The sequence below is a fragment of the Atractosteus spatula genome, chromosome 3 (assembly GCF_055471065.1).
Source record: "Atractosteus spatula isolate fAtrSpa1 chromosome 3, fAtrSpa1.hap1, whole genome shotgun sequence".
Lineage (NCBI taxonomy): Eukaryota > Metazoa > Chordata > Actinopteri > Semionotiformes > Lepisosteidae > Atractosteus > Atractosteus spatula.
The window spans coordinates 65,102,755-65,126,705 of NC_142708.1; the positions used below are offsets into that span (position 1 = coordinate 65,102,755).

The window sequence follows — 23,951 nt, forward strand, 5'->3', positions numbered from 1 at the left end:
GAGGGGAGGCTGGGGCTCAAGCACTGGGCATAAAGTGGTATGATATGCTGCTTAATGGATGGTCTATACTCACTGGGCAAAAGACATTTAATTCAGCCCAAAAACACAAGACAGACTGGAAGAGCAAGTTTACTAAAGTCAGAATATGATTGGAGCTTTATCACATATTTGTTTAAAGTTGAACAATGCTTCTGTGTTTCTGTACAGTGGCCACACTCCAAAGAAATCAGATCAAAGTTGTCTCCAGAAGCTCTGTGATTGGACAACAGGCTCATACAACATTAATATTCATACCCATAATTCAAGTGTGCATTGCAAATGCTACTTTGTAATCCCATTATAAGATGTATATCACGTTATACAGTTTCTCTACACAGTGTATGTCCGCTGGACTCACCAGTACTTTCCTCTGCTGCAAGAAGTGGACGTTGATCCCATATACGTCAATATAGACTTCCTTCGGGAAGGACACCCTCCGGTTGATGCCTCTGCGCGTGTTCTTTCCCCGAACCGTGAAAGGCGCCAGAGAGGCAGGCAGCTCGTGGGTCTGGGTCAGGATGTAGGTGTTGGGGCCCTGGTAGTGGTGAACAAACCGGTCGAAGGTGCGGTAGTGGGGATCCCCAGAAATGCTGCACTTGTCAAACTCTGAAGGCAGGGAAAGGGAGCAACAAACCTGGTTAAAACTGGCACTGCAGGCTGGTGGTCACAGTGGCTTGGGATACACACTACCAACATTCGACACTCGTCTACATTACAGTGTGTCCAGACTGAATCTCATCTACATCTTTCGAACTTCTTTCACAGCTTCTACAATGTTCACAGATCCTATTTTGCTATCATCTGCATACACGACTTGTTGACTAGTTTACTGCCTATACCAGAATCTAGATATGATAAACCTTGATTATATAATTTCTCAGAAAGCATCCTGTTGGAAAGTCTGATTGAAAAGCATCCAATCAGCTCTGTTTTTAACACATTGAGACTTACAAAAAAGAATAGTACAAATAGTACCATTAAATATTACATTAAAAATTTAAAATATAACATTCCATAAAAGACCTCAACCCATACAAAGTCCTTATGCATCACTCCTACAAGAATCCACAAAGGTTACTATAACCTGTAAGTTTACTCCCCCAACAATAACCCCGAGCCCCTATAATTAAGCATTACCCCCTTGTTTTGCACAGAACCACTGATTGCACTCGCCCATAAACCAATACTGCTTTATTGTCAATGCATTTATTGAGCAGTTGAATGAGTGTGGGACAAAGGAATTCTACATTTTGTTACATTTGCATTGAGGAACTCTAAAACCTTTGTTTGACGGCATAAGTTGGTATTGGTCATGCAGAACACATGAGGGATCAGGAGATATGAACAGATAGCCTCAGCACACTCTTAATGTAAGAAGATTGAAAGCTCTACTCAAGTGGCAGCCCCACTAATTTAGAACACATCTTTAAGGGTCTGGATCATTGATCTAAATGAGCAATTCTCTGTACCGAACCTCAAGCAAATGTTGAGACCCTGCAGTACTTTGTTCAAGGCTGAAACAGCAGCGTCCCACTCAGGTTCTAATCCCACACCCTTCCAGTCTGGGTCCAGAACCTCTACTGCACTACTGTCCACCCATTAATCAAATGAGCTAGACCGAGACCTAGACCCGGGCCAAACAACCTCCCTGATGTTTCCTAGCCCTCATTGTCTCTGGTGTGTATCATGACTTGTTCCCTTGTAATGCTAATGAGAGATGAAACCAGGAGGTGTGGGCGAGGCTCGGAGAGGAGATGGCTCACTCACTGGCTGGCTTGCAGTAGCGGATCCCCTTGCTGTCCAGGGCGCAGACCGACTTCTCGCTGCACTGGAACGCCACGCAGTTCAGGACGCCACCCGGTGTGCATGAGCACCTCCTCTCACAGTGATCGCTCAACCAGGAGTCTCCCACCTGAGAGAGGTCAGAGCGTGGTCAAGCCAAGCCCCAGCCGGTGACTCCACAGGGGAATCCGCCACATCTCCACTCGTGACGGGAGCCGTGATAAATCCACAACTGGGGCAATGCAGAATTCCTGGCGTGCCATTATTTAGTGTTCCAAGAGGGTCCTTTAAGATTCTCCTCCCATTTCTGACTTCAGACATGCCTCTAACACTGCCCCCCAAATCAAGAGATCTGTCCCCCAGATCAAGAGATCTTCTCCTACCACAAAGCCCCAGCCCTGTAATCAGGGAGCTGGAACATCAAACTTTTCACTGAAAATATCCATTCCTGTGGGTCAGAGATGCTGCCTAACACCTCTGGGGGTTCTGGGATTAATACTACCTGTATCGGTGTGGAGTTTGCATGTCCTCCCTGTATCAATGTGGGATTTTTTGGGGTGCTCCAGTTTCCTCCCAAAAAAGCTGAGGCTTTGCTAATGGCTACGTTGATTCCTGTCACTACATTGTCTGTATTTGTGCCCTGTGATCCACTGGCATCCCATGCAGTGTCTGGATAGTTCTCAAGGTTGTTGCAGGTCCTATCAGGAATAAGATCCTTTCCAATAAAGGAATGAAATACTAATTGCTGATTATTTTAACAGCTATGCGAGACAGAAAATAAATACTGACTTTGTGGAAATTAGTGGTCTCTCCATTCCCTTGTTCATGGAAATACAGCAGTTGTTTTAGATGTGTTTCATGCACTCTGTAGTGCTGTAACTGTGTTCAGGACCCTGTTCTGCTTTCTGTGTGTTTAAGTGAGGTGAAATGGAGTTTAAATAGTGGTCAAGTGGACAGGGACACTAGGACCCTGGGGGCTGGGAAGGTGATACAAGTGGTGGTGTATGACCACACTGGATTACCAATTATCTTCTGTTTTATGGTTCAGTAATTGGTTATCAGCTGGGCTACAGCCCCCAAGGCACACATCGCCAGTGACCTTGGAGACAGCCCCCAGCTCAGTCAACAAATCAAGGAGGCCCCAGTCAAATCAAGCCCAGGAACACAAAGGGCATCAGAGCTGAGATCTTTTTACTGGCGTGCTTTAAACTGGGCCTCTGAGCTGCTCTAGGCTCTAGATCCGCTGTAGGAACTGTTAGTCAGGTCTGGTGAGGTTGGGTGTAGAGAACGTGGATGGACTGAAAATAAGATTTGCAACAACATAATGTGTTGCCACAGTTCTGTGATGAGTGTCTTTTTCTGCATGAATGTCACAAATTAGCCTCTAAGCAGGGTAGGGAACCCAGTTTGAATTTTATTACTTGGAGTTTAATCAGAAGTGAGCACAATCCTTGTTTGCCAGCCATGTTATTAAAAATGCAATTTTCATTTAATAAAGCCTATCTCTCACCACACTGCTCCTTTACTGCTTACCCAAGATACATAGAATATTCCAGTATTATTTAACACTAACATACTGTTTAACTGGGGGTGTTCCAGGGTCTCTCTCACTATCTCACTACTCTTATTTCACTCTTGAAGCAGAACTTGTTTGTTAAAGAATAGTAATGTGATGATTTCAAGTTTGCCATCAATACTAGACTGAAATTTCCCCCCAGTTTATGGGGGACACTTACATCGTGGTATTCCCCCTTGCTGTCCACACAGCCACAGCTCGACAGCGCCACACACTGGTCGCCGCTCAGCACGAAGCCAGGGTTACACTGGCAGCCCTCCACGCAGGCACTGGGGGGGCGAGGGCAGCTGGCATCAGCGTACAGGTTGGCGCAGGTGGGGGGGCAGGGGGCCGTGCAGGGGGAGTACTGGCTGTTGGGGGGACATGGTAGGGCTGAGAGAGAGAGAGGAAGAGATCGGTTTGTTCTGTGTTTCATCTCACTCAAAAGCTCTAGAAGAAAACATCAAGTTTTAGCACATCAGACAAGATTTATTATGGAGTAGTAATTGTGATTACTAAAAAAAAAAATGTGAAACGAATCTACAAAAACAGACTTTTTTATATTGTAAATTTGGATTCACCAGGTTTTTAGAACCCGACTTTGCATCTCCAACTTTTTTATTGCAAAGAGAGAATGAGGACTGTGCACACCCTCCTCTGACACCCCCTGTCAGATCACTCACCCTGGGACTCTGCACAGCACCTTTGAACATTAAAAAAGTAAAAACTACACAAACAATCTGGGTTTTGATTGTTGTTTGTTAAGGGAGAACGCAGAAGGCCGGTCAGACTCACGGCAGAAGGTGGAGTTTCTCCAGGACACAGTGATCCCCAGACTCTGGCAGGCCTGGGCATAGGCCCCCACGTTGTCGCACAGTGTTCCCAGCATGCCCTCGTACTCGCACATGTCGTACACGCAGTTCTGCAGGAAGGGCTCCTGCAGCAGGAGGGCATGGCATTCCTGGAAGCGCTTGTCAAACAGCAGCTCCATGCAGAGGGCGGTGTAGCGGGACTCCTCCTCCTGTATGCACTTGGGGTCCAGATCCTCCCTGTCATCAGGCTGGCACCTGAGAGAGCCAGGGAAGACACACTGTACCCGCTGCAGGCTCTATGCTGTGTTCAGGGACAGTGCCTTGTGTTCAGGGACAGTGCCCTGCCTGTGTTCAGTAGTGCTCTATCCTGTGTTCAGAGACAATACTCTGTGATCAAGGACGCTGCCCTGTGTTCAGGGACAGTATTCTGTGATTGAGGATGCTGCTCTGTGTTCAGTAGTGCTCTATCCTGTGTTCAGGGGTAGTGTTAGATCTCTCACCCCTCATCACTGTCGCCTTCTGCCTTCCAGCTGTTGCCCAGCTGGACCACATCCTTGGCAGGGAGCCCGTCTGGCATCAGGTTGTCATCACTGCTGTTGTTATTGAAATTGCCACACATGCCACAGACCTGCAGAGAGAAGACGTTAATACTGGCACACACTGGCACAGATTGTGGCACTGTACTGTAGTGGGTTCTAGGTCGTTTCAGTGTGTGGTACTGTGCTGTAGTGGGTTCTAGGTAGTGTCACTGTGTGGTACTGTGCTGTAGTGGGTTCTAGGTAGTGTCAGTGTGTGGCACTTTGCTGTAGTAGTGTTCAGGCTTTGTGTCAGAGTGTAGTACCTTATTGTAGTAAGCTCCAGGAAGCGTGATTTCCAGATGATGCACCCCATCAAACCTCACAGTCAGCCCAAAATCTGTGTCCAGGACACTGTACACCCCACTAGTGGACAGGCTTGCCCCTGTCCCACTAATGGTCAGAGGAGTCAACACCCTACGACCATCCAGCTAGAGAGATGCAGAGAAAAAGTTTAGACAACTAACACATATCAGAAACACACATTCTTTACAACAGTTACTCAGAACTACAGTACCTTCTTAACTTTGTTCTAATTACTATGTTGTGTATACAATCAATGGGTCCAAAAGTACAAAACTTACAATTTCTGTTGCTTTTCAGAGTGTGGTACTGTGCTGTAGTGGGTTCTAGGTAGAGCCAGAGTGTGGTACTGTGCTTTAGTGGGTTCTAGGTAGGGCCAGATTGTGGTACTGTGCTGTAGTGGGTTCTAGGTAGGGCCAGAGTGTGGTACTGTGCTTTAGTGGGTTCTAGGTAGGGCCAGATTGTGGTACTGTGCTGTAGTGAGTTCTAGGTAGGGTCAGAATGATGTACCGTGCTGTTGTGGGTTCTAGCTAGGGCCAGAGTGTGGTACTGTGCTTTAGTGGGTTCTAGGTAGGGCCAGATTGTGGTACTGTGCTGTAGTACTCAGGCACACCTTTCCCTCCCCCTCATGCCCTGTGTGGACCCCCTGCCCGCTCCCTCTCTCTCCCTCTGTCTCACCAGCACTCTCCTGTTCTTGCTCAGAGTCACGGTGGCTCCCTGCAGCTGGATGGTGACGGAGCGCAGGTAGGAGGCTTCTGGTTGACCCCTCTCCTCGTTCTTGGCTACGATGGTGAAGGGCGTCACCAGGCTGGCGTTGCACACTTCCACCAAGGTGTAGGTGCAGGTGCCCATGAAGGTGTGCATCACGCCATCGAAGGTGTAGTAGTGAGGGTCCCCAGCTATGTGGCACACTCCCATACCTGTGGGATACAGAGGTAGCGCAGCCTTATCCCCGAGCTTGGACCTCAGAGGACCGGGGCACAGGCTCCTGCTCAGCTCTGCTGCCTTTCAGTCGACTGCACAGCAAATGGATCTGAAGGTTAATGAGGCTACACAGTGTATGAGACAAACGAAAAGCTGAAGCCCAAAAATTTTAGTGTTACAGTAACAACTTGAACTGTTTTTACAAATATTTTTCAATTGTTTGTATTGCTTAAATATTTAAATATTGTTTAAGTTTAAATATTTACTTTGGGAAAAATAATATTTTCTTACTGTGTATCTATGTGGTGTTGTGCATCTGTATACTATATCACCTGTCCATGTCAGAGCGGCATGTGTTCAGTGTCAGAGCTGAGTGTTCAGTGTGTCAGTATCAGTGCTGTGTGTGGTCAGTGTGTTAGTGTTGTAAGTGTTCAGTATGTCAGTGCATGAGTGCTGCCTGTGTTCAGACTGTCAGTGTATCAGTGCTGTGATTGTTTAGTGTGTCAGTATCAGTGCTGAGTCAGTTCGTCAGTGCATCAGTGTTATGTGTTCAGTGTGTCAGTACATCAATGCTGTGTGTATTCGATGTCCCAGTGCATCAGTGCTGTAAGTGTTCAGTGTGTCGTATCAGGGCTGTGTGTGATGGGGCCTCACCTGTAGAGTGGCAGCCCAATGTCCCCTCCTGGACACTACAGGCCTCTGCTGGGCTGCACCGCCAGGGCTCACAGGTGATGTTGTTAGAGGAGGAGCACACACAGCGTTCGGAGCAGTCAGACACAGGGAACCAGCTGTCCCCCACCTGGAGCACACACACACAGGGAACACACAGGTGAACACAGGTAAACACACACACACAGCCCTCGGAGCAGTCAGACACAGGGAACCAGCTGTCCCCCACCTGGAGCACACTCACAGGGAACACATAGGTGAACACAGGTAAAGATACACAGGCAAATACACAGAGGTGGACACACACATGGGTAAACACACAGCACAAGCCAGATACACACAGAAATGCGGTAAAAACAAATTACAAACAGAAAGGATTGCAGGAACAGATATGCACATTGTTCTTCTCAAAGATTGTTAAGATGATTATGAGGAAACCTGTCACTTTCAGAACAGCTTTTGCAATGTGAGCTTGTTCACACACAATGCTCTGATCTGATCCAAGCCTGCAGATCTTACAGGTGCCTCTCTTAACACCTACAGATTTCAGGTAACTTCTTACGCTAATTAGCTTAATTAAGAAGCTTTGATAAATGATAAAATGAAGGTTGCAGGACACTGTGACCTGTGACCTGTGACCTGTAACCCTGTAACCCTGTAACCCTGTGAGGCTAGAGCTACCCATCATGTGTGCTGCATACCGGGCGGTAGCTGCCATCCTTGTCCACACAGCCGCACTGGTTGAAGGGGACACACTTGTCCCCACTGAGCACCATGCCAGGGTCACACACGCACCCCTCCACGCAGGGCAGGTCACAGGAGTTGGGGGCTCCGGGTTCAGTGCAGCTGGCGGGGCAGGCGTTACCACAGGGGGAGTAATGACTGCCAACCAGGCATGTGAGAGCTGGGGGGAGAGAAGGGGGGTTAATACGGCCAAATCCGGGTGCTACAATTTAAAATGACACTGAGAGAGGGGGCAGAGTGAGAGGGGATTACCAACAGGAGGGAAAGAGTGAGAGAGTGAGATGGGGATTACAGTAGGTCTTGACAACTCATTTTACCATTTACGATTTCACTTATTAGTAATCGGTCTGGACAACAGGGCCTTGGATAAAAGAAAAGCAGAGCGGGATGAAACCGAGCAGAAGGTTATTAAACACAACTTTCAGATCAGCTGCATAACAGACTGGGATCGTGAGACGAATCTAGCGAGTGAGCCTCTCCCTGCCCCCCTGACCAAGCACCCCCTACACAGCATCCGCATCACAGCATGGTCTTATATTGTCACGTACGCTCCAGGTTCTGTGTCAGCAGTGTGGGGAATCACAGGCTGGGGACGACTTTAAAGGCTCACTGACAGTTCTAACCTGTTTCATTACAGTGGGGTGTGATGATCACAGAGAAATTCAAGCTAGACACAGAGTCTATGTTGTTTATTTTAGCTGATTAAGTTTGTGATTACTGTTACTTCTTTTAGTTGATCAATGTTATTTTAATCAACTTCAAGCCAATGCATTCATCCTTTAATTATCATATAAGGGAGGGTTGCTTATGTCTTTAAACCATACGTACCATATACTATAGTACATTATGCAACAGTATAGGGATGGACTTGGTTATATGTTAACTTGGCTGTTCTCTGCACCCAGTGCCAGGTTGATCTTAGTTGAGCGAATATCAGAACCTCATTTTAGCATCTCATTGAAAGAACGGCACTCAAACAGCTTAGTGACTGCACTAGGAGCGCCAACTACTGGTCCACCAACACCACGCACAGCAGCAGCCTCACAACAAGTACTCACGGCAGAAGGTTTTGTTGCGCCAATCAATGGGCACACCGGCCTGGGCGCAGAGGGCAGCATAGGACTGCAAGGCGAGGCACAGAGCCACGGTGTCACCCCCTGTGCCACACTGGTCGTACACACAGCTCTCCAGGAACACCTCCGGGGGAACCACGCTGTGGCAGGGCTGGAACACTCCTGCCAGGAGAAACACAGGGATGGGGGCTTGCTAACCGCTGGGCAGTGCAGGAATGAGAGACAATGATTCCTGAGTTCTGATCCATTCATCTGGTTTCTAATGGCTTGAGGGAGAGTGGAGTGGGAGTGTGGTCAGTGTGATGGATACTGAGGGAGAGTGGAGTGGGAGTGGGGTTAGTGTGATGGATACTGAGTGGGAGTGGGGACAGTGGATGTGAGGTGTTGTGAGGGGCAGTGTGTGACAGTGGAGTGCGAGAGAATGGAGTGGGGTCAGTGTGGGGACAGTGGATGTGAGGTGTTGTGTGGGGCAGTGTGTGACAGTGAGGTGGGGTTCAGTTTGGCACAAGCCAGGCGCCCAGAGGCAGCACTCACCCTGGGGGTCTATGATCATCCCACAGCTGGTGGGCTTCTTGGCTTCAGCCTCAATGTCCTTGTCACAGACATCCACCCCTCCATCGTGGGAACACCTAAGAGACAGAAAGTGATGGGCAAGAGGAGAATGAAGTGTCTTGTAGGAAACTAAAACCCATCTGAGATGCTCTTGACATGAGTGATTCTGAAATCAAGACTCAGCAGATGTCTAGGTTCCACTATGTAGACTACATTCCACTATGACCCTTCCTGTCATCATGGTGAGAGGGACTGACAGTTTGCACTATTTTTGTACTCTCCCAATGTGGAGATGCCTACAGTTGATCACTTCCTCATGGTGTTGCAACTCCTGTACCAGCATGGGCTGGGAAAGCTCTCCTCCCACACTCCCACTAGCAATCAGCTGAGCTGCTGTGAAGCACCTGCCAGCTCCACAGTGGAGCAGGAGAGAGCTGCTGCAGTGGCTCATTGCTGGCTGACATTCATGCCCAGGAACCCTCAAGTCCAGGGATTGGCACCATTCAGGACCCACTGTTAGCCAATGGTCCAGGTCTCCAAACTGGCAAGCAGCAGAGTACAGGACTCAACCTGAGCTGGAAGTGAGCACCTTAACTGGGTCAGCCATACAGGAGCACCTGGCACAGTGCAGGTCACCTGCACCGAGAATGCATGACCGAATACTGCACGGAGTAATACACAGCAGTCAGACTCACTCGGTGCGGTTGTCTGGGACCTGCCAACTCTCGCCCAGCTCACTGGAGCTGTCTGCTGGCCTGCCATCTGGCTTCAGATTGTCATCACCGGGTCTGCCATTATAGTTCCCTGTGGGGCAGGAGAGATACATTGTTAAAGAGACTGAGATACACTGTGACTGGGGGAAACACACTGTCAATGAAAGATACGCACACTGTCGCTGGGACACACACTGTCACTGAGACTCTGCTGAATTAGTGCTCGGAGATTTGGGAAAAAGGTGTCAGTTTGGGCAAGCATAAAGTGGAAGTGACAGCTAGCACCGAAAGCTCTATCTCAATGTCAGAGCACTGAATCAATGGGGAAGAAAGCCTTAAATAGCCTTCTTAATTAATTGATTGGTTTTGGGATCGAGATTGAGACATGAGCTTTTTGAGAAATGTGTCCTGACCACGTTCACACAGGATCGGAGGGAGGTTGAGAGCCCCTGTAAATGTTCGGTTTGCCCAGGGCAACGCCGGGAAACGAGCTGCTCCCAGCCAGAGCGTAACACACTGTGGTGCCCTGATAAATTTACTTGTAAGGCACAGTGGACCATTCTGAAGACTTACAGCTGCTATGATCATGATCACACCTAGCACCCACGACAGTGAAGGAGAGTGAATCTGTGTCTGAACCAGGAAGGTCCAGAGGCCTCTCTGGTGTGAGTGCACGGAAGATGATGATGATGACGACAAAGAAGGCCCTCACCGCACAGCCCGCAAAGCTGCTCGCTATAGGTGGACAGCACACTGACGTCCGCATGGTGGTTTCCATCAAAACGCACACGTAGCCCAAAATCCGTCTCCACTGTGACAAAGACCCCGCTCAGACGCACGGTCACCCCCTGATCCAGGAACACTGGAGGGGTCATCTGTACCCCATCCACCTGAGAGACACAGATGCACAGGGTCTGATATTCTTGAAGAATGCAGATTCTTTCCTTCTTCATGCAGATAGCAATAAGTCTTAACCAATAGAGCAATACTTTTTTTTCCATCAAACCCAGCTTATACAGGCAATCTCCAGTGCTCTTGCAGAGTGTAGGCTGAGCCCTACAGGGCTGGAAGGGTTGTCAGTGACAGTCCTCGCCCTCCAGGGGGCTCTGTGAGGCCTGTGAGCTCACCTTGTCAGAGGAGGAGGGTGAAGCACTCTCCTCACCCAGGCCATATGGAATGAGAGGGGGCTACAGTGAGACCAGCCAAGTGATAGTTGGCTCCCTCAAAAGGGAGTGGGCATGGAGGATGAACAGAATTATAAGTGCTGATGTGAAGTTGTTCTAAAAACTACCAGGGGCTACATTCCAGCTACAAGGCCCTGTATCTGATTCAGCAATTGAGTGCTGCTCTGTGGAGAGTTTCCCTTCATGGCTCAAACACTTTGATCGCAAGTTCAAGCCTGGGTCAGTCAATAACTGACCATGACCAGCATTCACCAAGGGAAGGAAGGGGATTAGTCAGCCTCCACTCTCTCCTGGCTCTCTTCATGTGGCCTCCTGGGAGCTTGTAGTCACCCAGTGCTGTCAGTGAAAGGCGCATGTCTTCTCCAATCAGAGCTGATCCTCCAGTAGGGGGAGGGGCTACCTATGATGTGTCAAAAGATGAGTGGCTGCAAGGTGGGCTGGGCTGAGGAATGGCCCAGACTTCCACCTTCTCCCCCGTGTGCGGTCACGGGCTTTGGAACTGCAACCAAGACATGTTAAGCACATAATAGCCCATTCCAAATCATTTGCACATGACAAAAACTAATGTTTTGATTATATATTTAATTATTGATTAAAAATAAAAATAAAAGATCCCTCTCGAAGCTTGATTCTGGTCCTTTCCTTCAAGAGGAAAAGAATTAGGCCCTCTCCTCCCTCATTATTCTGGCCTGTCTGAAATGCTTCTAGTGTCACCTAGAACTGGGTACAGGTTTAATAGATTGGGGAGACAGTAGCACCTAACCTATACTGTCATCTCTAAAAACATCACACGAAATTACAGGGGGACCTCTCAAGTGGCAACGTGGCTGACCTGCACTCTGCGGCCTTTGTTCATGACGATGGTGTGCTGGTGAACTCTGACCCTCACGGCCTTCACGTAGGACACGTGCTTGTTGTTGCCACGGCGCTCGTTTTCGGTCACCACAGAGAAGTACGGCAGGTGGGAGGAGGTGTTGCACGGCTGGGACAGCGTGTAGGAGCAGGAGCCCTGGAAGTGGTGGACCTTCCCGTCGTAGGTGGTATAGTGAGGGTCACCTGTGGCTGAGCACGTGGCCCTGTCTGATACAGAGGAGGTTGTCCATTCAATATACCAGTGCTCACTAACACAGTACAGTCTAGTACAATACAGTATAGATTAAGAGTGCACAGTACAGGGCAGTGTGGTCTGTTACACTACAGATTAGTGCAATATAGTTTAAGAGAGTAAAATACATCTTACCCAGTCCCTGGCAGCCATACTGCCCATTTTGCAGCTGACAAATCTCCATCTGGGAACAGCTGCTGTTATCGCAGTGGATTACACCCTCTCCCTGGCACACACAGCGCTGGGTACAGCCTGGCAGATACCAGCTCTCATCCACCTGCAGCACAGAGTCACAGACAGACTGAGATGAGCAGAGACAGAATTTCAGTCTCAATCACCTGCAGCGCAGAGTCATAGACTGATGTGAGAGACAGCACTGCAGAGTCTCAATCACCTGCAGCACAGAGTCAGAGAGAGAAACACACACTTAGACAGCATGATAGTGTGATTAGTTATTGATTACAGATTGGTGCATGGGGATGATTTAATACATTATTGACTTATAGTTGGAGGCAGAGGCAGTACTATCAATGAAGAGTTACTGATTAAAGATTGAATCACAGAATGATTTTTTGGTTATAGATGGAGACATGGCAGCAGTATGATTAGATATTGAGACTGAGACAGAGGAGTAGTGTGATTAAGTACTGACAGCAGATGGAGGCAGGGTAATAGTTTGATCCATTTTTGATTACATCTCATCCAAAGGATGGCGCCTATTTTACAGTATAGTGTCCCCGTCACTGTACTGGGATATTAGGACCTACATAACCGCAGGGTGAGCACCCCTTGCTGGCCCCACTAACACCTCTTCCAGCAGCAACCTTAGCTATCCCAGGAGGTCTCTGGTCCAGGTACTGACCAGGCACAGAGGGTTGTCAGTTGTGAGCTGAAGAGTGATGTGGCTTTTAATAACCCCTTGATGCAGGAAAGCAACAGTCTGAGCTGGGCAGAATGAAATCTGAGTGAAGAGCCCTGAGGGCAGTGGGGGGCACTCACAGGGTGGTATGAGCCCTGGGGGTCCACGCAGCCGCAGTCTCTCAAGGGCACACAGCGCTCGTCGCTCAGCACGAAGCCCGGGTCACACTGGCATCCCTCCACACACCGCGAGCTGCACCCCCCCTCCGGCAGATGGCCGGGCACACACGTCTCCGGGCACTGGCTGCCACACAGGGTGTAGTGACTGTTGGGAGGGCACAGCAGAGCTGGGGAGAGAGGGGAGAGGAGGGGGATTAATCCGCACACACTGGCACCTCGTTGTTCACCTCAGTGTCACATCTGTCCCGTGACAGACGTGTACCCATGCCCAGCCATAGTCACGGGGCATGTGTGATGCAAGAAAGACAGGAAATGGTTAAACAAGGGAACTCTTCTTGGGATGTTGAATACTATAGCACTATCGCTATCACTATCACTATCACTGCTTCGAATGGGATTTCTCTTAGTGCTCTGGATTCCTCTCACATGCCAGAGACAGACAGGCTGGGCTAATTGGAGACTTTAAACTGTCCCCCATATATGTGAGAGCACCAGCGACGAAGTGGCGGCCACATCTAGGGTGTAGTCCTGCCTTGTGTCCTGTGATGGACTGGCGTCCCGCCCAGTGAGGGTGTGTCCTGCCTTGTGCCCCATGGTTCCAGGACAGGCTCATGGATGAAGGCTACTGTACATGATCTGTGCACTAAAGCTAAGCGAGAGAGAGAAAAGGTAACACAAGGAAAGAGGGGTAATGGCACTCACGACAAAAGTCTGGCGCCCTCCACTGGTGGACAGTGGCTCCTGCAGCCAGACAGGCATCAGTGTAGGCCTGCAGCTGGTCACACAGAGTCTGCAGCAGCCCCTCGTAGCGACACATGTCGTACACACAGCTCCGGAAATAAGGGTTGGGGTCTACCACAGCGATACAGTCCCTGCAGGACAGACGCACAACTCAGCACGGATATCCACAATCACACCATACTCACAACTCAGCACGGATATCCACAATCACACCATACTCACAACTCAGCACCAATATCCACAATCACACCAGACTCACAATTCAGCACGAATATCCACAATCACACCAGACTCACAACACAGCACACATATCCACAATTACACCAGACTCACAACTCAGCGCATGTATCTCACAATCATACTACGATGCACAACTCAGTGCAAATATCCCACAATTACACCAGACACACAACTCAGCACAAATATCCACAATTACACCAGACTCACAACTCAGTGCATGTATGTCACAATCATACCACGATGCACAACTCTGTGTATGTATGTCATTGTCTCAGTGTGTGTGTCAGTGTTTCTGTGTGTTATTATTGTGTAAGTGTGTGTATAGGGGTCTCAGTGTGTGTCTTTCAGTGCATCAGAGTACCTGAAAGGACCCTGTTTGTTTGTCAGTTTGCCACATTTTTCCGGTTTGGCCACTTCTGCGCCCAGGTGTTCGTCACAGGGGTGATCCGTGTTGTTGCCAGGGCGACAGCTGTGGAGGGAAACAGAAAGTGGAAGTGAGACTCTTGTCCCACAATCCCTGTAATTCAGCAGCCACACTCATCGTACCCTGGGCCATTCATGACAGGGCACCTCAAGGCCCTGCAGGGAAGCAATGGGAATGTTGCAGCTGCAGCCTCTAAGAAAAGCAGCCTGGTTGAGAGGAAAGTGGGACAGGCAGTACCACAAGCCCAGGGTGGGATAACGGGAGGCTCGGGTCTTGGGTCCTGGAGCACTTGGTGAATGAGTTTGGGATTGTGGAAAATAATTCGCTACTCTTCAGTATAGGGAGAATGGGATTTTGACAGAGAATTCTAGACTGGAGAGTAGAATTGTAACTGAGAATTCCCAGTTGGAAAAAGCGGAATGTGGCAGAGAATGCACACAGCAGCCCGTGGTGGTCTCTGGTTCGGACACCCTCAAACTCTTTGTACTCACGTTTTGTCCTCGTCTTTGTCAGTTTGCCAGCTGTTGCCAAAGTCATCCGAGTTTATCGCCTGACTGCCGTCTGGCAGCATGAAGTCGTTTCTGGCATCGTTGTCATAGTTACCGCATAGGCCACACATCTGGTCATAGTAAGAGCTGAGGGGAGGGAGGGGGGTTACAGAGGAACAAACACCAGATTAGGAGGGTGAGGCTATCAAACAGAAGCCACAGTCACTCTCGCTCTCCCTTAGACTCACATATCTTACACACTCACATTCTTGAACAAAACCTCACACACTCTTTTACACCCTGACATACAATCACTCACACTTACCCACTCTCACATAGTGTCTGGACTACATTCCCCAGAAGCCTTTGAGGAATTAACTGTCGCTGCCCTCAATCACCTGACCAGTCCAAGGAAGGTGATTGGTCAGGTGAATGTTTACACAGCAGGAATCAGAAGCTTTCTGTGTTAGTTAATGAGTCAACTAGCTAGAAGCTGAAGGGAGATATTCTGTTTGAGACTGACTGACCAGAGGCCTGAAACTCAGGAACACTGGACCATGAAAATTGTGAGTGTTTCATTTTGAAGAGTTTGCAAAGAGGCCTCAGTAAGGGACTGGATCCCATGGGGAACTAGGTCTCAGGGAGTCTGTTTTGTGTTGACACAGGTAGAAGTTTAGTAAGCTGCTCGAAGCAGAGCCAGGTTTTCCTTTAGATTGTTTTGCTTTTTGATGGCTGGTTTTGATTTCCCTCACTTTGTAATTAAAGAGCACTGGTCTGGAAGCTTATTCGTGTGGTGGTGTTTATTGTCTATTTTTAGGAGCCCTGTTGTGACCTGCCCAATGGAGAAACACAGCACAGCAGATCACACCCTGACGCGCTGGCTCACCTGGGCACAGTGATGTGAGCGTAGTGGTTGCCGTCCCAGCGCACTGTCAGCCCGAAGGGGGTGCTCACAGTGACGTACTGCCCCGACAGGAAGAGGGACATCCAGGGGGAGGGGGAGTGGGGCAGGGCCACCCTCACGCCATTTACCTGAGAGGACAGTGAGAGGGATTCTGTTTCCAGCTGCTTTATAAGACCACAGAGGCTCACTGCATTATCTGTGATTACAGATTGCACTGTAGACTCTACAGAACCTGCTGGTATATTGGATTGTTTCTGTACATAGACTTACTGTAACTTACACACAATACACTGTGTTTTTAGCTACACTGACCATGCAGGTTCAACTGAGTCTACAGCTTTCCTGACCACACAGGCAGAACTGTCTTACTGACGGTACAGGCCCTACTGCATCTACAGCTTTACTGACCATACACGCAGAACTGTCTTACTAAGGGTACAGGCCCTACTGCACCTACAGCTTTACTGACAACACAGCCTGAAAGTGTGTTTGAAAAACTTTGCATTTTTAACCATTTTTGAGCGACAGCCGCGCGGCTTAGCAAAAATCGCAAATGTGGGCCAAAAGTTGTCGTCAAGGAAACAACAAAACAACACTTTTCCTGCATTTCAACTGCCTCCAAAAGCAGAGCAAAGGCATCAGTAAATGTCTACTTCTCATTCAAACCCTAACCCTAACCCTAGCTCGGGCACTTGTATAACACCAATCAGACACCTTGCCTTCACATCGTGACCACACAGGCTACACTGACCATACAAACTGTACTGTGTCTACACTGACCAAGGTCCGGCGGCTCTTCATCAACGTGACAGTAACTCCATTGACTGTGACGTAGATTTTGCGCAGGTAGGAGACGCCCAGCAGCCCCCTCTCCTCATTCTTTCCCTCTACTGAAAACCAGGGACCTGCACAAGACAAAACGCAGCATCTTAGTACCGAGAGACAACACATCAAATCTGGCACATGAAAAGATAGCACCTCAAGAACCTTTTTAGCTTTGTGCAAACATACACTATCTTATCCATGGAAGTCTTTGATCTTGATTTTCTTGTAGACTTATCATACAATTAAAAGCTGCTACAGCCTTAAAGAGATTTTGTCCAAGTGAATTTGCAAGGTAACAACAGGATTTCACTCATTATGTTCCACGTATACTTCAAATTTGCACAGCACGCTGCCAGATGAGACTGAAACAAGGCCTTTAGCAACCAGTGTGAGGGACAGATGCCAGTACCAGTGCTGTTGCGGCAGGTCCTGGCCAGGGTGTAGGTACAAGTGCCCATGAAGCTGTAGAGACGCCCATCAAATGTCATGTAGTGAGGATCTCCTGATACATAGCAGTGAGCTGAGCCTGTGGATGGACAGAGAGAGGAGAGAGCCTGTGAGGAGACCCAGAGACCCAGAGATGGGACGCTGAGCCCTTGAGGAAACCCAGAGATGGGAAACATGCAAGATTTTAGTGCATCTCTAGACCGAACAATGGAACAGCTGTGACACAGGCCGGAGCCCGGCTGTAACAGTCCAGTCCTAAGGAGACAAAGGAACAGTGAGCGTGACTTCTTACCTTTGGGGTGGCAACCCAGTACCCCATCCTGAACTCCGCAGTACTCTTGGTCTGAACAATTCCAGGGAACGCACACTGGCAACCCCAACTCACAGCGGCATTTTGACTGGCACCCAGGGGTGAAGAACTCCTCGCCCGACTGAGACAGAGAGGAATACAGCTTTTATACAGACACACTGGATGCTACAGTACATTAACACTGCACTGAGAGAGAGGGGTTAATACAGACACACTGGACACTACAGTACATTAACACTGCACTGAGAGAGAGGGGTTAATACAGACACACTGGACACTACAGTACATTAACACTGCACTGAGAGAGAGGGGTTAATACAGACACACTGGACACTACAGTCCATTAACACTGCACTGAGAGAGAGGGGTTAATAGAGACACACTGACTGGACACTACAGTCCATTAACACTGTACTGAGACAGAGAGGGGTTAATACAGACACACTGACTGGACACTGCAGTACATTAACAAAAAATGGAGAAATAGCACCCCCACCTGGTAGTATTTTCCATTATACTGACAACCACAGCTCTCTTGCCTGACACAGATTCCGGCACTTTGAATAAAACCTGGGTCACACACACAGCCCTCTGCACAAGGCCCCTGGCACTGCCCATGACTGGACATGGCACAGGACAGCGGGCATGGGGGGACACAGGGCTCGTAGTGACTATTGGAGGGGCAGAGGAGAGCTGGAGGAGGAGACAGACAGAATTGTGTCAGCATACACCACAGCACTGAAATGTCAACTGTTTTCAGTAAACAGTCAACAAAACACCACTTCCAAACACTGGGAGTTTTTTCATTCTTTTTTGTGTTTTTCCAAAATTGTATTTATACAAACAGGGGTGGGAGTCTGCAACAAGCTACCCCCCCACCCACTGGCCTCTTTATACAAAGAGTGATGGGAGTCTGGAAGAAGCTTCCCTGCCATGTTGTTGAATCATCTGGATGAGATCCTGGGATCAATTAGCTACTAACTACAAAACAGGTTGGATAATATGCCAGAGAGATTCTCCTGTTTGTGACCGGTCTTCCTGTATGTGCTTATGTGCAGAAGTCTTAGCATTGCTGGTCTTGTAAGATGAATTTGACCTCAAGAGATTCAGAGAGTCTTCTTCACAGTCTTAATGCTGCACTCAAAGAGTTGTGTGATTGAGCATCTATTCTCTCGTGCTGTATGAAGAAGCAGAAAGGCAGTAAAGTCTCCAGCAGTCTCAGGGAGACAGTCCCTCGCTGGTCGTGCTCAGTTATTGATTCCCTCGGCCTGTCAGTGTGTAGCTGTCCGTCTACGGGTCTCCTATGTCCCTGGGTGTGGTCATACTCACGACAAAAAGTGCTGTTCCTCCAGGGTCCCACTGTGATGTTGCGGTCCTGGCATTCGTTCACATAGGACTCCAGAATCTCGCAGAGTGATGTCTGGGCTCCGTCCAGCTCACACATGTCGAACACACAGTCCCTGAAGAAACTCTAAGAGGACAGGCAGACACCAGCAGTTATACCAGCTGCAGTAGATAATTATTATTGTGAGGGAGGTTACATCCCTGAATGGAAGAGTCACCTGAGATGTCCCTGGGAGGCTTCCATAGGAGGCAGACATTTTGGCTCTTAAGTGGGCCGAGAGGAGTTATCGAGCTAACATGGCTGCCAACAGCCCAATTATTGAGCGCAGGTGCCAACAGGGATAATTAGGCTTAGCTAAGGTGTGTATAAGCCCCATAAAGCAGTGTAGGACTGTGATTTGGAAAAGACATGAGAAGATAGAAGATATTTGAGGAAAAAGTTAACAACCCACCACCGTGTATCGTTTCTGGCGTAACCCAACTTATAGTAAGAAGAAGAGACAACCTAAAATATATGCAGGACTCCAGAAAGGGAGTCGGGTTCTGTTTTGTAGTTTGCCTTGGTTTTATTTAAACTTTTCAAACTTGTGGAAGTAAAACAAGTTAAAAGGAAATTCCAGTGTGGAGAAACACTGATTTTGTAGTATCACAAGACACAGCCATCTGACAATAATATTACCAGTAATAACTCACATTGGGGTTCACTCTGGGATGACAGACAGCAAAGGGTCCCTTGGGGTTCAACAGCATTCCACAGTAGGCGGGACTTTCATACACATCCTGTTCCTCATCAGTACATTGTGGGATAGTCTCATTGGACGTCTGGTAACAGCTGAAGGAATCAAGTGGCACAGAGATTGACTGTAAAAACTAAATTGGCCTTTTGCTCACTGACACCACAAACATTCAGAAAGATCTTAATACACAGATTCCTACTGCAGAGCTATGTCAGCAAAATTCTCAGACAGGGATGAGCCAAACTACAATTGTTTCAGTTATATACTGTATAGACCATATAGTGGACATATTTAAAGGGGTCAGGTCATCATCAGTGTCAACATGAGGACAAAATTTAGGAAAATGTCTTCATAAATTTACCATAAATTTGGTTGTGGGAGGGAAAAGTGGAACAAAAGAGAACGTAAATCAATAAGAAGTCCCCACTAAAGCAGGACTGCACGCATGTGTGTTTGTGTATAGGTGTGTGAGAGGGGCAATGACTTCAGACAAGATGGAGTCTCTTTTCTGGACTACATTCTCCAGAATGCTATGAGGAATGAGCAGCTGCCCTCAGTCAACTAACCAGTTGCCACAAGACAATCGGTCAGTTAGCATTTTAAAAATGCGTTATTTTCCCACAGCGGACAGAGGGCAGATCCTCTGATATGCGTCTGACCACCCACAGACCGAGCAAGACAACAGCTGAGGAATCTGTGAGTTTCAAGTTTTTGGAAGAGTGTTTTGAAGAGTCTGTTGTTGAAAAGCTGCCCAGTTTGATAGTTAGAGACTGAAGAAGTCAGCCAGGATTTCCCAGAAGAGCTAGATGTTTTATTTGGTTTAAAGTCTCCTTTGCTGTAAATAAACAGTACCTGGTTTATGCCTTACGTCTACGTTTTCGCCCTGACCCTATGGCTAAATTTCCCTATTTTAAGACATCCCACAGCTAGGAGTGTCACAGGGTGTGTGGATGTGTGTATATTTGTGTATATTTCTGTGTTTGTGTGTGTGTTCATCAGGTGTCTTACTTGGCGTCTGTGTTCCAGCTGTTTCCAAAGTCATTGGGCGTGCTGACCAGCTCCCCGGCTGGCGTGCGGAAGTCATCCATGGCGTTGCCGTTGTAGTCCCCGCACAGTCCACAGAGCTTGCCTTGGTAACTGCAGGGAGGAGCCAACAGGAGGCGCTAGAATTCACACCTGATTTAAAACCCGTAGCCCCTTCCTCTCCCCCTTCGTTGCCTCTAGCCAAGATCTACATGTACATTTTTTATCTGAAGCTGTCACCCTCTCGTAACTGTAGGAACTTGTTGGAAAGGGTAGACGTCATTCAACACACAGAGCACCACCTGTAGTGCTCAGTTTGTGTTGCAGTCTCTACAGTTGCAGTTAGCTGTGATTATACTATTGCAAGACAGAATGCTGACCTCTGATTGGTCAATCTGGTACTGGACCTGTGATGTCACCAAAGTACCAAAATATTCCTACGCCACACCTCCAAAGCTAACAGACATGACAGGAACTACTTTATATGGCAAAGGGATCTTTTCCAATTGAAATGATGGACTACAAGATGTGTGCTAGATGCTCACATCCCCCAACTGTCCCAGAGTGTGTCAATAACTGTACAGTGTAATTAAGGAGTTCAAATAAATCTGCTAGCTGCTATACAGATAAACATAAGTCCTGACAGGCTTTAATCAATATGCTCATGGCACTCACTCGCTGGTGACCTTGATATCCATGTAGTGGTTGCCATCGTATCGCACTGTCACCCCAAAGTCCGCTGATACAGTGAAGTGTGTCCCCACTTTAAACACGGACACTCCAGGTGCAGGGCTTATTGGGATGTTCACCTTTGACCCATTCACCTTGAAGAAGAGGGAAAGAGTGGAAACAGGATCACCGGAGGTGAGATTTCCTTATGACTGGGGTGTGCCCAGCACAGATCACAAGAGAGAGAGGCACGCCACAATGAAATTCTTGCGGACTTCCTCATTGTATAGGTGGATTTGCACGGGTCTGAGCAGAGAATGAGGAGGTGCAACCAAGCGTGAAAGCTGGCAGTGATGCCATTAAGAAAGGCCCCACCCATTCTGTCTGCACTGACAGAGCTGACAACGCATCGGACAACTAGGACTGGGAGCTGTCAGCACTCGATTTTGATAATACACAACTATAACGACCGGGAGTTGATTCAGCACGACAAATGCAAAAATTCAGTGATTCTGGATTTTTAATCATGTGTCTGGATTGTCTGCTGATTCCCATTGATCTGGTACTGGTGCGGGGCTGAGAGGTGACTCCGACCTCTCTTCCCCAGACCTGCCGCAGTTTGATCTTCCAACAGCCTCATCCAGTCTCCGATGTAACTTTGCTCTTTGAACATTGTTTCTGCATATTGTGCAAGAGATCTGCTGGCAAATGTGAATCCAGCATATGGCATCTGTATAACTGTATGCTGTCTGCACCACAGAATTGCAGTTTTTCAAATTGTTAGGTTGAAGATCTAAAGAGCAGCCAGCAGTATCAACTTTTCATGTAATTAGGACAAATAGATTGCTCATCTGCACCAATTATGGTTTAAAGGGAGACATGTCACTCGACAATAAAAGTCAAAAACAAATGATAAATAGCTGGGATGGGCTGAGTTTATAAGAGGAACATGTGTTCACAGGTTCCCACATGTGTTCTCTTTCTTCTTTTTTTCAGCATGGAATAAACCTATTGCTTGTTCCTTTGCAGCCTACGCATGCTGACGCAGCTACCCACCTGAACTACTATGTGTTCACAGGTTCCCATTCTCCCTGTAGAATGGTTTGATCATGTTGAAAAGTAATTTGCATTTCCAGAGTGGGTGTGAAAGTGATGATGGCCAATAAACAGAGTCTCTCACCATCACTGTGCCGCCCTTGATCAGTGAGATGGGGAAGCCCCCCACGTGCACGTGCACGGCCTTGACGTAGGTCACGTGGAGCAGGCCGAAGCGATGCTCGTTGTCGGTGAACACGGCGAAGGTGGGGACCTGACTGGAATTGCAGGTCTTGGACAGCAGGTAGGTGCAGTTCCCCATGAAGTTGTAGTGCCGGCGGTCGAATGTGGAGTAATGAGGGTCGCCTGCCACTATACAGGTGGAGGAGTCTGAGAGAGAGAGGGAGGGCAGGGCATGAACACGGTCACACTATCACTGTGTTGAGCCTGATAAAGATGAGAGCGTGATGGAGACAGACTTTATAGCTCATTTGGCACGGCACCAATGAGCGAGTGAGACTAGGAGACGGGGGACTCCATACCTTTGGGATAGCAGCCTGGCACCCCACTGACCTCGCGGCACTCCTCAGTGGGCAGGCACTCATTAGTGACGCACTCCAGTGTGTAGTTACCAAGGCAACGGCACATCTTCGAGCAACCGTTTCCGAACACCAGCTGCCCGGGCTGAGAGAAGCCGGGAGGTAAAGGAGGTGAAGGGGAGGTTTAGAAAGAGATGCCACAACAGCCAAAAACAGCCAGCCCAGGCGCGACTCTCCATAATGTGGACATCACTCTGCACGTGAGATGTGTAATGTAAAATGCTACTTGCAGTCTGAGTTGTGTGCTCTGAGTTAAATAAAACTGGTCCAGTATCAATCACGCAGGTGGTTAAGAGCTGAAAACCTGCAAAAACTGGAGCTGAGCAGCTCTATTTTAAATTAATCAATATGGGGAGTGATGATGTCAACTCACTGGATTGCTTCAGGATGGTCAGAGTCAAACTGGTGCTTTACAAGCCCCTAAACAGTCAGAACGCAGAGGATGGCCTCCTCTTATCTGCTGCAGCGAGCTGCGATACTGCTTGTTTTACTACAGTAAATCACAGTATAATTCCTTAAGGTAGGAGTGTGATCAGGCCTGAGGAAGGAGGGGAGAAGCGAGGTAAAGTGGATGCCCTGTCCGGGGGGGGGGGCGGCACATGAGCTTCTTCCTCACCTCGTAGTAGTTCCTGTCCTCGTCCAGGCAGCCGCACTGGTGCAGGGGCACGCAGCGGCGCCCGCGGTACACGTAGCCGGGGTCGCAGAAGCAGCCCGTGATACAGGAGCCCGTGCAGTTGTAAGAGGGGGCCTGGCAGGTGGGCATGCAGGCAGGCCCACACACGACGTAGTGGGAATTGGGGGGACACTCCACTGAAACACACAGAGGACCACAGTGAGCGCTTTGTGGCAAAGGCCACCCTCTTCATTTCAATGGGCAACATGAAACTCTGCCTCCCCTGCAAGTAGCTCTACCTAACTTCCTTCCCATTCCCCACCTCCTCCGCAAGCAAATCATCTAACTTCCTTCCCAACGCCACCTCCTCTGCACCCAGCCCATCTAACCTCCTTCCCAACGCCACCTCCTCTGCACCCAGCCCATCTAACCTCCTTCCCAATGCCACCTCCTCCGTACCCAGCCCATCTAACCTCCTTCCCAA

General features: G+C 48.5%; 1 protein-coding gene across 1 annotated transcript in view; it reads right to left on the reverse strand.

Annotated features, from left to right (window-relative positions):
* Nucleotides 1-23,951, reverse strand: part of zanl (zonadhesin, like) — a 41,536-nt gene that overhangs the window by 7,643 nt on the left and 9,942 nt on the right. The window contains exons 11-41 of the mRNA XM_088911729.1: nt 23,471-23,664; nt 22,798-22,939; nt 22,401-22,645; nt 21,227-21,375; nt 20,537-20,665; nt 19,485-19,623; nt 18,777-18,918; nt 17,944-18,140; nt 17,430-17,568; nt 17,100-17,216; nt 16,646-16,770; nt 15,848-15,993; nt 14,965-15,108; nt 14,411-14,518; nt 13,771-13,940; nt 13,030-13,235; nt 12,166-12,307; nt 11,758-12,005; nt 10,454-10,631; nt 9,724-9,832; nt 9,011-9,105; nt 8,462-8,638; nt 7,361-7,563; nt 6,645-6,789; nt 5,745-5,986; nt 5,030-5,194; nt 4,689-4,816; nt 4,172-4,443; nt 3,558-3,769; nt 1,807-1,951; nt 398-645 (exon numbers count right to left, since the gene is read on the reverse strand). Of these exons, the coding sequence (XP_088767855.1) occupies nt 398-645; nt 1,807-1,951; nt 3,558-3,769; nt 4,172-4,443; nt 4,689-4,816; nt 5,030-5,194; nt 5,745-5,986; nt 6,645-6,789; nt 7,361-7,563; nt 8,462-8,638; nt 9,011-9,105; nt 9,724-9,832; nt 10,454-10,631; nt 11,758-12,005; nt 12,166-12,307; nt 13,030-13,235; nt 13,771-13,940; nt 14,411-14,518; nt 14,965-15,108; nt 15,848-15,993; nt 16,646-16,770; nt 17,100-17,216; nt 17,430-17,568; nt 17,944-18,140; nt 18,777-18,918; nt 19,485-19,623; nt 20,537-20,665; nt 21,227-21,375; nt 22,401-22,645; nt 22,798-22,939; nt 23,471-23,664 (5,201 nt within the window). The remainder of the gene's footprint in view (nt 1-397; nt 646-1,806; nt 1,952-3,557; nt 3,770-4,171; nt 4,444-4,688; nt 4,817-5,029; nt 5,195-5,744; nt 5,987-6,644; nt 6,790-7,360; nt 7,564-8,461; nt 8,639-9,010; nt 9,106-9,723; nt 9,833-10,453; nt 10,632-11,757; nt 12,006-12,165; nt 12,308-13,029; nt 13,236-13,770; nt 13,941-14,410; nt 14,519-14,964; nt 15,109-15,847; nt 15,994-16,645; nt 16,771-17,099; nt 17,217-17,429; nt 17,569-17,943; nt 18,141-18,776; nt 18,919-19,484; nt 19,624-20,536; nt 20,666-21,226; nt 21,376-22,400; nt 22,646-22,797; nt 22,940-23,470; nt 23,665-23,951) is intronic.